This window comes from Hemiscyllium ocellatum, chromosome 2 (assembly GCF_020745735.1).
Source record: "Hemiscyllium ocellatum isolate sHemOce1 chromosome 2, sHemOce1.pat.X.cur, whole genome shotgun sequence".
Taxonomy (NCBI): Eukaryota; Metazoa; Chordata; class Chondrichthyes; order Orectolobiformes; family Hemiscylliidae; genus Hemiscyllium; species Hemiscyllium ocellatum.
The window spans coordinates 3,929,639-3,943,492 of NC_083402.1; the positions used below are offsets into that span (position 1 = coordinate 3,929,639).

Consider the following 13,854-nt stretch of genomic DNA (forward strand, 5'->3'; position numbering starts at 1 on the left):
TGTTCACATCCAAATCATTTATGTAAACAACAAAAAGCAATGGATCCTTCTGGCACACCACGGGTCACAGGCCTCCAATCCAAAAAGAAACTTTCTACCACCACCCACTGTCTCCAACCTTTGAACTAGCTCTGTATTCAGACAGCTAGTTCTCTCTGTATTCCATATGTTTAACCTTGTTAACTAGTCTACCATGCAGAACCTTGTCCAATGCTGTACTTCACTAATTGAAACACAGTTGTCTATGTAAAGATGTAAATAAACATAGAAACTTAGAACTTATAACTTGGAAAAGGACTATTTGGCCAGTTATGGTCACTTCATATTTCTATTTGCTTTTTATGCAAACAAAAGTAATAGCCACCCATTCTAGTTACACATCCTTTATCCCTTCCTCTTTGAAAGTACTGAAATCGCCATTATGACATATTCGCACAATAAGTGAATGGCTCTGTACTGAAAACTAGTGTAGTAGTTAGTGTTTCAACATGAAAATATGGGAACATGAGACATTGAGAGCACTCAGTTCCTTGAGCCTACTTCAGTATTCCAGATTATACGTTGCTTGAGATGGATTCTTCACATCCGCTGGGAGCACAGGTGTATTAACATCAGTGTCCTTGAAGGAGTCAATAGTACCAACATCAACAAACCAATTCCTCTGGGCTAGCCACGCTTGTAGGATGCCTGAGCTCCAATGGCCAAATCTTTTCCCAGCTCAAGGAAGGCACTTGAACAATAGGAAGACACTGGAAATGTTTCAAAGACTCTATGAAGATTCATCTTAAGAAGTGCAACATATAAATCAATGCCTGGGAAATCCTTGCTCAGAAGAAACTGACTTGGTGAAACCTCCTGTACTAATGGGCACAATTCTTCAAGAACACCTGTTGACAAAAGGAAATACAGAAAAAGAGCCTGAGAAACGAATGTCATCCATTTCGAGACCAATGACCAATTCTTCTTCCTGGAAACACCAGCCCAATGTGTGGTCTGAGATGCAACTATAGGCTTGGGCTCATCAGCCATGCAAGGATGTGATCAGCGACACAGAATTTCCTAGCTGGACAATCACACTCGTTAACAAGTGAATGCCGACAATGACAACATCTAGTTCATGGCTGATCATCGACCTCAATGCCACATCCCCATATTGCTTGATGTCATTATTAACCAGAAATCTATTAGTCTTTCTCTTGAAGTTACTTAATGACTGAGCTCCTACATCACTTTGGAGTAGACAGCTATAAAATTCACCACCCTCCATGTGAAGATGTTCCTTTTCACCTTAATCCTAAATGACCTGCCTTTTATTCTGACATTGAGTTAGACATGGATCTGATGCTGCATTCACAGCAAGGGGAAAATTTCTCCCTGCATCTGCTTTGCTATCCCTTTAAGAATTCTGTTATTTTTTATGGCATTCCCTCTCATTCTTCCAAACTCTAGAGCATACAGGCTCAGTTTTCTTAATCTCTCCTGCTGGGACAGTCTCTGCTGAACCTCCACTGTACTCCCTCTATGGTAAGTATCTTTCTGTTAGCAAAGGAATCAGAGCAGCACAAATTACTCCAGCAGCAGTTTCATCTGTGTTCTAAATAAAAAGCCAAACATTTTTGCTCCTGTAATCAAATTTTTGCAATAAAGCTTAACGAGGATTTGAGCTATAGGAGAGGCTGAACAGGCTGGGGCTGTTTTCCCTGGAGCGTCAGAGGCTGAGGGGTGACCTTATAGAGATTTACAAAATTATGAGGGACATGGATAGGGTAAATGGGCAAAGTCTTTTCCCTGGGATCGAGGAGTCCAGACTAGAGGGCATAGGTTTAGGGTGAGAGGGAAAAGATATAAAAGAGACCAACGGGCAACCGTTTCACACAGAGGGTGGTACGTGGATGGAATGAGCTGCCAAAGAATGTGGTGGAGGCTGGTACAATTGCAACATTTAAGAGGCATTTGGATGGGTATATGAATAGGAAGGGTTTGGAGGGATATGGGCCGGGTGCTGGCAGGTGGGACTGGATTGGGTTGGGATATCTGGTCAGCGTGGACAGGTTGGACTGAAGGGTCTGTTTTCATGCTGTACATCTCTATGACTCTGTGACTCTATACCATTTGACTTCCAAATTATTGCTGCAAGGACACTTAGATCTCTTTGGACATCAACACATCTTTATTCCTATCAAAGTGGTTAACCTCATATTTATCCGCGTTATTTCCATCTGCAATATTCTTGCCACCTCACTCAGCATGTCTAAAGCCTTTCAAAGCCTTTTTATATCCTCCTTACAATTGAAACTACCACCAAGTTTTGCATCAGCTGAAAGCTTGTAAATATTAAAACTGGCCCTCATATAAAAATCTGTAATAAAGATTATCAACAGCTGGGGCACAAGCAGGAAACTATAGGCTGGTGAGCCTAATCTTGGTTGTTGGTCAGATTTGTTATTAAGGATGAGGTTGCGAAATACTTACAAGTGCATGGTAAAAAGTTAATTACAGGTTGGCTCTTGATCAAAGCACTTTATAGTCTATTCACTCCATACTTAAATTTCATCAGCCTTAGTGCATCAGTCTGGGTTTCTGAATTACTAGTCCTGTGACATAAAACTTGGCTACCATCTCACTGGTTAAGTTCTTTACATCACATATTTAGGTGATGTACATTATTTACAGCAGGTACCTGACAGTCAACTGTAACAATTAAAGAACACTCCTCGCATCTTCATAAAATTTCACAGCCTTAAAACCAGTGCAAAGTTGCATTATCTAGATCTTACCTGTTCAGCTATTCTTAATTTTTCTTCTAGATCTTGGATACACTTTTTAAAATGTTCATTTTCATCTGTAAAAGTACAGAATTGTTATAAAATCTATTAATTCAATTAAGCAATCATTTAATCAATAAAATTATAAACATAGTATCGTATGATATTTATCAATAAGGAGAACAAACTAACCCATTAACAGCAAACACAAAAAGAGGGAAGAATTTTCCCACAGGTTTTCTAGCACATCCCCTTACCTTTATAATGATACTTTTATAACTTTTTTATATTGCATCTTATCAAAGGAATTCTGCAAGTTCATGTCTACCCCATGCAGTACTTGGAATTGTACAGCACAGAGGAATTTGAATGCTCACATGCTATTCAGACTAAGATTGATAGACTTTTGGAAACTAATAGAAAAGATATGGGGGCAGAAAAGTGGAATTGTTGTAGAAGTTCAGGTACGATTTTATTAAAGGTACTGTCTTCGAGGAGAAAGTGAGGACTGCAGATGCTGGAGATCAGAGCTGAAAATGTGTTGCTGGAAAAGCACAGCAGGCCAGGCAGCATCCAAGGAACAGGAGAATCGACGTTTCAGGCATAAGCCCTTCTTCAGGATTCCTGAAGAAGGGCTTATGCTCGAAACGTCGATTCTCCTGTTCCTTGGATGCTGCCTGGCCTGCTGTGCTTTTCCAGCAACACATTTTCAGTTAAAAGGTACTGTGTTCATTTTCACTTAGAAACCCTCAGATAATGAGGCAGTCCTTAGTCCTAAGTATCAACATTCTAGACAAACTTCATGCTGTAACCCTGCATATTCTTCATTTTTAGATTATAATCCATTTCCCTTTCAAAAGCCTCAATCAAGTCGATATTCATCACACAGTCAGGGAGCCAGATCCTACCAACTCATTGCGTGAAAAAGTTTGTTGTCATTTCATCATTGCTTCTTTTTCAAATTACTTAAATCTCTGCATTCCTACTTTTCATTCTTTGGCTTATGGAGACAGTTTCTCCCTATTTATTCTGTGCAGACCTTCACAATTTTGAATTTGTTGACTAAACTCTTATCAAGCTTCACTTTCCTAAGGAAAACAGACCTAATTAATTTCTACCTGAATAAAGCTTTCCAAATTTCTCCTTAGTTTCCCTCAAATGTTTTTGAAAAAATTTTTTTTTGACTGAGAGTTGTAAGGAAAAGAATTGCACACATTGTTCTCCCGGCAAAAATCACAAGGCTCAGTGTGGGCTATCGGGGAGGTGGGTGTTGGCTAAGATATGCCTGTACAAACAGTTACAAGCATCTGTTTCCCGGTTCTGCAAAAACAAACAAAAAGGACCACCATTAAGAGGTCATAAAGCTCAGTGTGAATAAAAGATAAAAGGAAATATTACTTTGGTAAGCACAGAAACAGATGGCAATGAAGGAGGATAAATAACAATAAGACCAAAGAGGGAGATGGTCAAACGGCCTTGTGAGGCCAGAGATAAACATTTTGTCACAGACAAGGCCAGATGAGTTCAAAGATAAACAGCCGGGTTTAGATTAGAAACAGATGTAAACAGGGGAGGAGCAATGCGAGGAGGGAAGAGAAACGAATTACATAAATATTGTGTACTCGTTAAATTCAGTGTGTGTGTGTCCCTGCCTTGTGGACAGTGGACACAACACCCCTCTTGCAAGAGCGTAATAAACGATACTACTAATTCAGATCTTTTCTCGGACTGAAATTATTGAAGTGAGTGGGCTTCATTTCTCAGAATTATTTCATATTTCAGGGAGATTGAAGTAGTAATACTCATAATAAAAGTCAAAACTTGAAGGCCTCCTGACACCCCTGAAAATCTCAATGTGTACATGTTGAAAGTTCTGTACAACTGCATTTTATGAAATAATTCTGCTTGTAATAAATATGATGGCACCCCAAAACAGCACAATAAATAAAGGCTAGGGTCAGGCAATAAATCCTGGCCAACCAGTGATGCCCATGTCCTACAAGTGAATAACAACAAAAAAAAAGTGGATGGAATGGAAATGATGTCCCTGGCAGTACTGGCAGCGGTACTGTGCACACATGTTTTTCAGTTGCGTCTTGAGAGTATTTTGGAAGTGTCAGTAGAGGTTCTCAAACTTTAATCAGATGTTATGGCCCCACTGCACTCAGATCCCCAGCCTTACAATGTGAGAGCCAGCCACGTTTACACTCTGTCTGCCGTGCGAATTACTGTGTGGTATGCAGCATATCATTCAACTCTCATTTTCAGCACAATTTGATTTTCTACTGTATTGTGATTAATTGCAACAGGTATCTCTATTCTCCTGCAAATGGCACTGATGCCCGTTAGAAATTGCAAATCCTCACGTCAGTGCCTCAAAAAGTAAGCTGCCTACAAACTGCATCATAATGTTGGTTTCAATTTAAGTAACTGCGAACATAGCTCAACAATTTATTGAATAATAATTATTTCACAGTTAAACAGTTTAATGTGTTCACACAATCAGTTACTCAAGGCATATTGCCTGCCCAATGTTCCAAGCAAATGCCTGAGTCATTCAAGATCTAATCATCAGTCAAATGCTTTTAATGAGTTAGCTGACCTGAACAAACAAAACAAACAACTCAGTACAGTATTTGGAAAAAGGGAGGAGGCTGGAATCCAACCAGAAGTATCCCTGCAACACGGGTATGAAGAATTGCTGATGGAGAAGAGCACAGAAAGTTGGATGGGGACACTTTTTGGAGCTAGGGAGGATTGACTTACTGCCGGTGTGATTGAGGGCAAATTCATCTCAAGCAGCTATGGTTAGAGGTGGGGATGCCCACTGCTGATTGCTTACCACACCATTTGCATCTACTCAGATACTAAAGCAGATGAAGATACCTTGTTGAAACACAAGATGACCCGGAAAACATTAAAGTTTGGTTGATATGCGCCAGTTAATGACCATCTCTAACACGTGAGAATGAATACCACACTTACAGTAACCTTACATACAGACGAAGAAGGACATCACTTTGACTGGGACATCACATCCACCCTCGACAGGCTAAACAGAGACCCACATGAGACTTCCTAGAAGCATGGCATTCTAACCAGAACTCCATCAATAAACACATCAATTTGGACCCTGTCTACTATCCTCTGACATAAAGAACCGGAAATGGTATCACTCACCCTAAGAAACCAAGACACGTAAATAGAAAGCAGGATATTACACCAATGCTTCACCGGAGGCTCACTGATGATGTTACCTAGTATGGTGATGAAATATGTGAAAAGAAAAGTACTGTGTTCAATTTCACTTACAGGAGCAGCACAATTGACCCCTCAAACCTGCTCTGCCATTCAACAGAATCATGGCTGGTCCTACATTCCTTGCATCTACTTTCTTTCACTTTGCCCTGCAATCCTTGATTCCTTGGCTGATCAAGGATTCATTTATCTCAGCTTTAAATATACACAATGATCCTGACCCATACCTCTCTGTGGCAAGGAGTTCCACAGACTCATAACCCTTTGAGACAAAACATTTCTCCTCATCTCAGTCTTAAATTTGCACCCCTTTACTCTGAGATTATGCCCTCTGGTCTCAGATTCTCCTTTGAGGGGAAACATCCTCTCACCATTCACTTTGTTCAGCACCCTAAAAATCCTATATATTTCAAAGAGATCACCTCTCATTTTTCTCAGCTCCAGTGAGTATTGTCCTATTTCGCCTTTGCTCAGAAGACAATCCCTCTATCCCAAAGACCATCCTAGTGAACCTATTGCCGCAATTGCCTCCAATGAATTGATATATTTCCTTAAATAAGGGGAACAAAACTGCTCACAGGACTCTAGATGTGGTCTTAACAGCACTTTCTACACTTGTAGTAAGACTTTTTGACTCTTTTACTCCAATTTCCTTGAAACCTGCATCGTTATCCATTACCAGATCCGAGAGAGCCTGCACCCTGGTTGACTCCAATGACACAATGCTCGAGGAAACTACAACTAATACACTTTATAAATTTGTTGTCATAGTCCCCTTTCAAATTTGATTAATCCTATCAACACGAACATTAAAGTCACCGATAATTATTACTTTTTTTTTGCACATGGCTATTATGTGTTTCCCATAGAGTGACTACTGTTTGGGGTCAGCACACGACTTGGGAATAGTCATGAGATTATACCCATTGATTTGTGATACTTAATGATTTTTGCCTTCAGTTTGTCTACCTTATTCCAAATGCTTTATGCATTATGATACAAAGTCCCTTTTAGTTTGTTACTTTGGTTTTTGTTTAGCAGCAGGAAGAGCTGCAGCGACAACCTGGGGGCTGCCAGGAAGCTGAATCACTGATTTACCTTACAAATTGGTGGAGCGCACGCTAAGCAGGAGTGGACACCGTTGTTTTCCAACTCATAGGTTGTTTCCCAACATCTGTATTGTTTCCCAACATCTGTAGGGAAGCCCTTACAAACCCAGCTAATGGTAATACAGGATAAGTCACAGGTATATCAGGAATAAAAGAATGACTGGAGTAAGATTACGGCCAATTAAGGACAGTAGTGGGAAATGATGCATGGAGTCCGAGGAGATAGGAGAAGTGCTAAATGAACATTTTTTGTCAGTATTCACGCTGATAAAAGACAATGTGGTCGATGACATACAGGCTACTACACGAAATGGGATTAAGGTGCATAAAGAGGAGGTGGTAGCAATTCTGGAAAGTGTGAAAGTAACTAAGTTCCCTGGGCTGGATGGGGTTTATCCTACGATTCTCTGGGTAGTCTGGGAGGATATTGCAGAGCCTTTAGCTTTGATCGTTATGTCACCATTGTCCACAGAAATGGTGCCAGAAGACTGGAGGATAGCAAATGTTGTTCCCTTGTTCAAGAAGGGGAGTAGACAACTCTGGAAATTATAGAGCAGTGACCCTTACTTCAGCTGTGGGTAAAGTGTTGGAAACGGTTATAAGAGACAGGATTTATAATAATCTATAAAGGAATAAGTTGATTAAGGATAGTCAACATGGTTTTGTGAAGTGTAGGTCTTGCCTCACAAATCTTACTGAGTTCTTTGAGAAGGTGAACAAACTGGTGGATGAGGGATAAGGCAGTTTATGTGGTTTATATTGATTTCATATAAAGGCATTTGATAAGGTTCCCAATGGTAAGCTATTGTACAAAGTATGGAGGCATGGAATTAAGGGTAATTTAGTGGTTTGGATCAGTCATTGGCTAGCTGAAAGAAGACAGAGGGTGGTGGTTAATGGGAAATGTTCATCCTGGAATTTAGTTACTAATAATGTCCTAGTGGCGTATCTGTTTTATGGCCACTGCTGTTTGTCATTTTTATAATTGACCTGGATGAGGGCATAGAAGGATAGGTTAGTAAATTTGCAGATGACACTAAGGTCAGTGGAGTTATGGATCATGTCAAAGGATGTTGCAGGTTATAGAGGAACATACATAAGTGGTAGAGCTGGCCTGAGAGGTGGCAAATGTGGTTTCAAGCAGAAAAGTGTGAGGTGATTCACCTTGAAAGGAGCAACAGGAATAAAAAGTACTGGGCTAATGGTAAGAGTTTGACAGCATGGATGAGCAGAGAAATCCACATACATTGATCCCTGAAAGGTGCCATCCAGGTTGAAAGAGTTGTTAGCTATATGGTGTGTCAGCTTTTATTGGTCGAGGTATTGAGTTTTGTAGCCATGAGGTCGCGTTGCAGCTGCGGCCGCATTTGGTGTATTGTGTACAGTTCTTGTTGCCGCATTAAAGGAAGCATGAGGAAGCTTTGGAAAGGGTTCATTTATACTAGGATGTTACCTGGTGTGGAGGGAAAGTCTTATGAGGAAAGGCTGAAGAACCTGAAGCTGTTTTCGCTAGAGAGAAGGTTGAGAGTTGACTTGAGACATATAAGATAATCAGAAGGTTAGGTAGGGTAGACAGTGAGAGCCTTTCTCCTCAGATGGTGATGGCTAGCATGGGGGGATATAACTTTAAATTGAGGGGTGATAGATATGGGACAGATATCAGAGGTAGTTTCATTATTCAGAGAGTAGTAGGAGCATGGAATACCTTGCCTGCAACAGTAGTAATTCGCCAACTTTAAGGGCATAAGGTTGAAAATGGAATTGCATAGGTAAGATGGGCTTCTGATTGATTCCATGGGTTGGCGCAACATCAAGGGCCAAAGGGTCTTGTGCTGCGCTGTAATGTTCTAAGTTGTATTATTGAACTTCCCAACAATTTGATGGTTCCTTCGCACAATATGACTTTTTATTTTTTAATTTGTGGGACTTGGATGTCGGCAGCTGGCCAGCATCGATAGCCCATCCCTATTTGGCCTTGAGAAGGTGGTGGCAAACTACTTTGTTGAATCGCTGCAGCCCATTTGCTGTGGATTGACCACAGAGCCGGTGGGGAGGGTATTTCAGAATTTTGATCCAATGACTGTGAAGGATCAGCGGTCTATTTCCAAGTCAGGGTGGTGACTAGCTTGGAGTGGAACTTGCAGTTGTTGGTGTTCCCAAACACCTGCTGCCATAGTCCTTCTAGATGGAAGTGGTTGTGGGTTTGGAAGGTTCTGTCTAAGCATCGTTGGTAAATTTCTGCACTGCATCTTGCAGATAGTGCACACTGCTGCTCCTGCACGCTGTTATGGAGTCAAAGTCATAGAGATGTACAGCATGGAAACAGACCCTTCGGTCCAACGTGTCCATGCTGACCAGATATCCAACCCAATCTAGTCCCACCTGCCAGCACCCGGCCCATATCCCTCCAAACCATTCCTATTCATATACCATCCTGATGCCTTTTAAATGCAGCAATTGTACCAGCCTCCACCAATTCCTCTGGCAGCTCATTCCATACATGTACCACCCTCTGCATGAAGACGTTGCCCCTTAAGTCTCTTTTATATCTTTCCCCTCTCACCCTAAACCTATGCCCTCCAGTTCTGGACTACCCCACCCCAGGAAAAGACTTTGTCTATTTACCCTATCCATGCCCCTCATGATTTTTATAAACCTCTATAAGGCCTCCGATGCTCCAGGGAAAACAGCCCCAGCCTATTCAACCTCTCCTTATAGATCAAATCCTCCAACCCTGGCAACATCCTTGGAAATCTTTTCTGAACCCTTTCAAGTTTCACAACATATTTCCGATAGGAAGGAGACTGGAACTGCGCGCAATTTTCCAACAGTGACCTAACCAAAGTCCTGTACAGACGCAACATGACCTCCCAACTCCTGTATTCAATACTCCAAAATGCAGCACCTCGCATTTATTTGAATTAAACTCCATCTGCCACTTCTCAGCCCATCGACCCATCTGATCAAGATTCTGTTGTAATGTAAGGTAACCTTCTTTGCTGTCCACTACACCTCCAATTTTGGTGTTACCTGCAAACTTACTAACTGTACCTCTTATGCTCGCATCCAAATCATTTATATAAATGATGAAAATTAATGGACCCAGCACCAATCCTTGTGGCAATCCGCTGGTCACAGGCCTCCAGTCTGAAAAACAACCCTCCACCACCACCCTCTGTCCTCTACCTTTGAGCAACCTCTGTACCCAAACGGCTAGTTCTCCCTGTATTCCGTGAGATCTAACCTTGCTCACTAGTCTCCCATGGGGAACCTTGTCGAATGCCTTACTGAAGTCTATATAGATCACGTCTACTGCTCTGCCCTCATCAATTCTCTTTGCTACTTCTTCAAAAAGCTCAATCAAGTTTGTGAGACATGATTTCCCACACATGTTGACTATCCCTAATCAGTCTTTGCCTTTCCAAATAAATGTACATCCTGTCCCTCAGGATTTGCTCCAACAACTTGCCCACTACCGAAGTCAGGCTCACTGGTCTATAATTCCCTGCCTTGTCATTACCACCTTTCTTAAACAGTGGCACCATGTTAGCCAACCTCCAGTCTTCCGGTATCTCACCCATGACTATCGATGATACAAATATCTCAGTAAGAGGCAAAGCAATCACTTCTCTAGCTTCCCACAGCGTTCTAGGGTACATCTGATCAGTTCCTGGGAATTTATCCACTTTTATGCGTTTCAAGCATTCAGTACTTTCTCGTCTGTATTATGGATATTTTTCAAAATGTTACCATCTATTTCCCTACATTCTATGCCTTCCATGTCCTTTTCCACAGTAAATACTGATGCAAAATACTCACTTAGTATCTGCCCCATCTCCTGTGGCTCCACACAAAGGTCAAGCCAGGAAGGGACATGAGAAGTTGTTGGTGGATAGGATCAATGAAAACCCTAAGGTCTTCTCTTGGTATATCAGGAATAAAAAGAATGATTAGAGTAAGATTAGGGCCAATCAAAGATAGCAGTGGAAAGTTGTGTATGGAATCTGAGCTCACAGGGGAAGTGCTTGATGAATACCTTTTGTCAGTATTCACTTTGGAAAAGGGCAATATTAGTGAGAATATGGAGATACAGGCTACTAGATTTGATGGTATTGTGGTTGACAACAAAGAGTTTTTAGCAATTTTGGAAGATCTGAAAATAGATAAGAACTCTGCATCGGATGGATTTATCCTTGGATTCTCTGGGAAGCCAGGGAGGACATTGCAGAGCCTTTGACTTTGATCTTCATGTCATCACTCTCAACAGGATTAGTACCAGAGAACTAGAGGATAGCAAATGTTGTTCTCATGTTTAATAAGGGGAGTTGAGGCAACCCTGCTAATTTTAGGCCAGTGGGCCTTACTTTGGTTGTGGGTATGGTGTTGGAAAAGGATTTACGAGATAGGATTTATAATCATCTGGAAAGTAATAATTTGATTATGGATAGTCAACATGGTTTTGTGAACGGTAAGTCGTGCCTAACTAACCTTAGTGAGTTCTTCGAGGATGTGACAAAACAGGTGGATGAAGGTAAAGTGGTTGATGTGATGTATATGGACTTCAGTCAGGCATTTGATAAGGTTCCACAGTAGGCTATTGCACAAAATACGGAGTTTCAGGATTGAAGGTGATTTAGTGAATTGGATCAGAAATTGGCTAGCTGAAAGAAGACAGAGGGTGGTATTTGATGGGAAACGTTCATCCTGGAGCTCAGTTACCAGTGATGTGCCACAAGGATCTGTTTTGAGATCACTGCTGTTTGACATTTTTATAAATGATCTGGAGGTGGGCATAGAAGGATTAGTTAGTAAATCTGCGGGTGACACTGAGGTAGGCAGAGTTGTAAATAGTGCCAAAGCATGTTGTGGATTACAGAGGGACATAGATAAGATGCAGAGCTGGGCGGAAAAGTGGCAAATGGAGTTGAATGCGGAAAAGTGTGAGGTAGTTCACTTCGGAAGAAATAACAGGAATGCAGTGTACTGGGCTAATGGTAAAATACTTGGCAATGTCGATGAACAGAGAGCTCTCGATGTCCAGGTGCAGAAATCCCTGAAAGTTGCCACAATAGTGGACAATAATGGAACGGTGTGGGTTTGATGGGCATCAAATTAATTTCACAGGACAGTGCAACATAGAGGGATGAAGAGCCTGTACTGCGTTGCAACATTCTATGTTCTATGATGTTGATACTGGGGGAGTTGAAGATGGTAGTACCATTGAATGTCAAGGGGCACTAGTTAGTGTCTCTTCTTGGTGATAGTCATTGTCTGGCCTTTGTTTGGTGCAAATGCTACTTTCCACCTGTTGGCTGAGGCCTGGACATTGTCCAAATCTTTTTGCATTTGAGCACAGACTGCTTCAGTATGTGACGAGTCACAAACGGGGAAGAATACTGTACAATCATTGGTGAACATCCCCACTTCTGCCCTATGACAGAGAGAAGGTCATTGATGAAGCAGCTGAAGATTGTTGGGCCTGGGACACTATCCTGAGGAACTCCTGCAGAGATGTCCTGGAGCAGAGATGACTGACCCTCCACAACCACAACCATCAACTTTTACGTATCCCTTCATTTTAATTTCTGGTAACAATCAAGCCCACCACTAACTTTCAATACCACCTTATCCTTTATCCTTGATTTTATAATTTTCTACTGACACTCCCCCCATACCCGTCCATCCTCCAAATCTGTATTTTTAATTTAATATCCTATCTATAGCCCTAGTGAAGCAATTCGTGAGGACTCTTGTCGCAGCATCATACTAGTAACCCATCTGAATCCATCCTTCCTCAGTATTGTGCCAATTTTCCACAAATTCAAACATGTTTCTCTTACACCAATCTTTGAGCCACACGTCTACTTCTTTAATCTTGTTGACCCTATACCAATTAGCTCGTGGCTCAGATAGTCATCCAGAGTTTATTACCTTTATGGTTCTGTGTTTTTTAATATAACCTCTAACTGCTCATATACCCCCAGCAGAGGATCTTTCCTCTTTATATCTATGTCACTGGTACCCATTTGGACCAGAACGACTGGATCTTTCCCTTCCCACTCCAAGTTCCTCTGCAATCCGGAGCACTCTGAACCCGTGCACCAGGCAGGTTACACAGCCTTTGGGACTCTTGATCCTGGTCACAATGCTATTCCTTTACTATACGATCTCTGATTACAACTACATTTCTCTTTTCTCTCCTACTTTTGAATGTTTCCCTGTACCATGGTACTTTGATCAATTAGCTCATTCTTCCTTCAGTCCCTGCTCCTGCCATTCAGGGAGCAAGAATTTTAAACAGTTTCCCCTAACCCTTGACTCACTTATGAAGAACCTCTCCATCTCAACTTTGAATATACTTAATTACGCAGCCTCAACAGCCTTCTGCAACAAAGAATTACACAGATATAAATCCTACTAGGGAAAAAAAATTCTTCCTCAGTTCTATCTTAAATTTATGACCTCTTTTTCTGAGATTATGCTCTGTGAATCTAGACTCTCCCACAAGGAGAAGCAATCTTTCTGCACCTACACTATTAAGTCCACTAAAAATCTTGTATATTTCAATAAGATGACCTCTCATTCTTCTATATTCCAACAAGCACATAAATTAGACAGTGTGCATAATACAGGGCACTTGTGAAGTGGATGTTTCTTATGTAAGAACCTAGAACTAGGCGTCACTGTTTAAATATTCAGGGTTGCCCATTTAAAACAGACAT

General features: G+C 41.3%; 1 protein-coding gene across 1 annotated transcript in view; it reads right to left on the bottom strand.

Moving 5' to 3' along the window:
• Positions 1 to 13,854, bottom strand: part of LOC132829799 (coiled-coil domain-containing protein 152-like) — an 84,180-nt gene that overhangs the window by 51,463 nt on the left and 18,863 nt on the right. Inside the window, exon 4 of the mRNA XM_060847166.1 lies at positions 2,778 to 2,842. Coding sequence (XP_060703149.1) covers positions 2,778 to 2,842 — 65 coding nt within the window. The remainder of the gene's footprint in view (positions 1 to 2,777; positions 2,843 to 13,854) is intronic.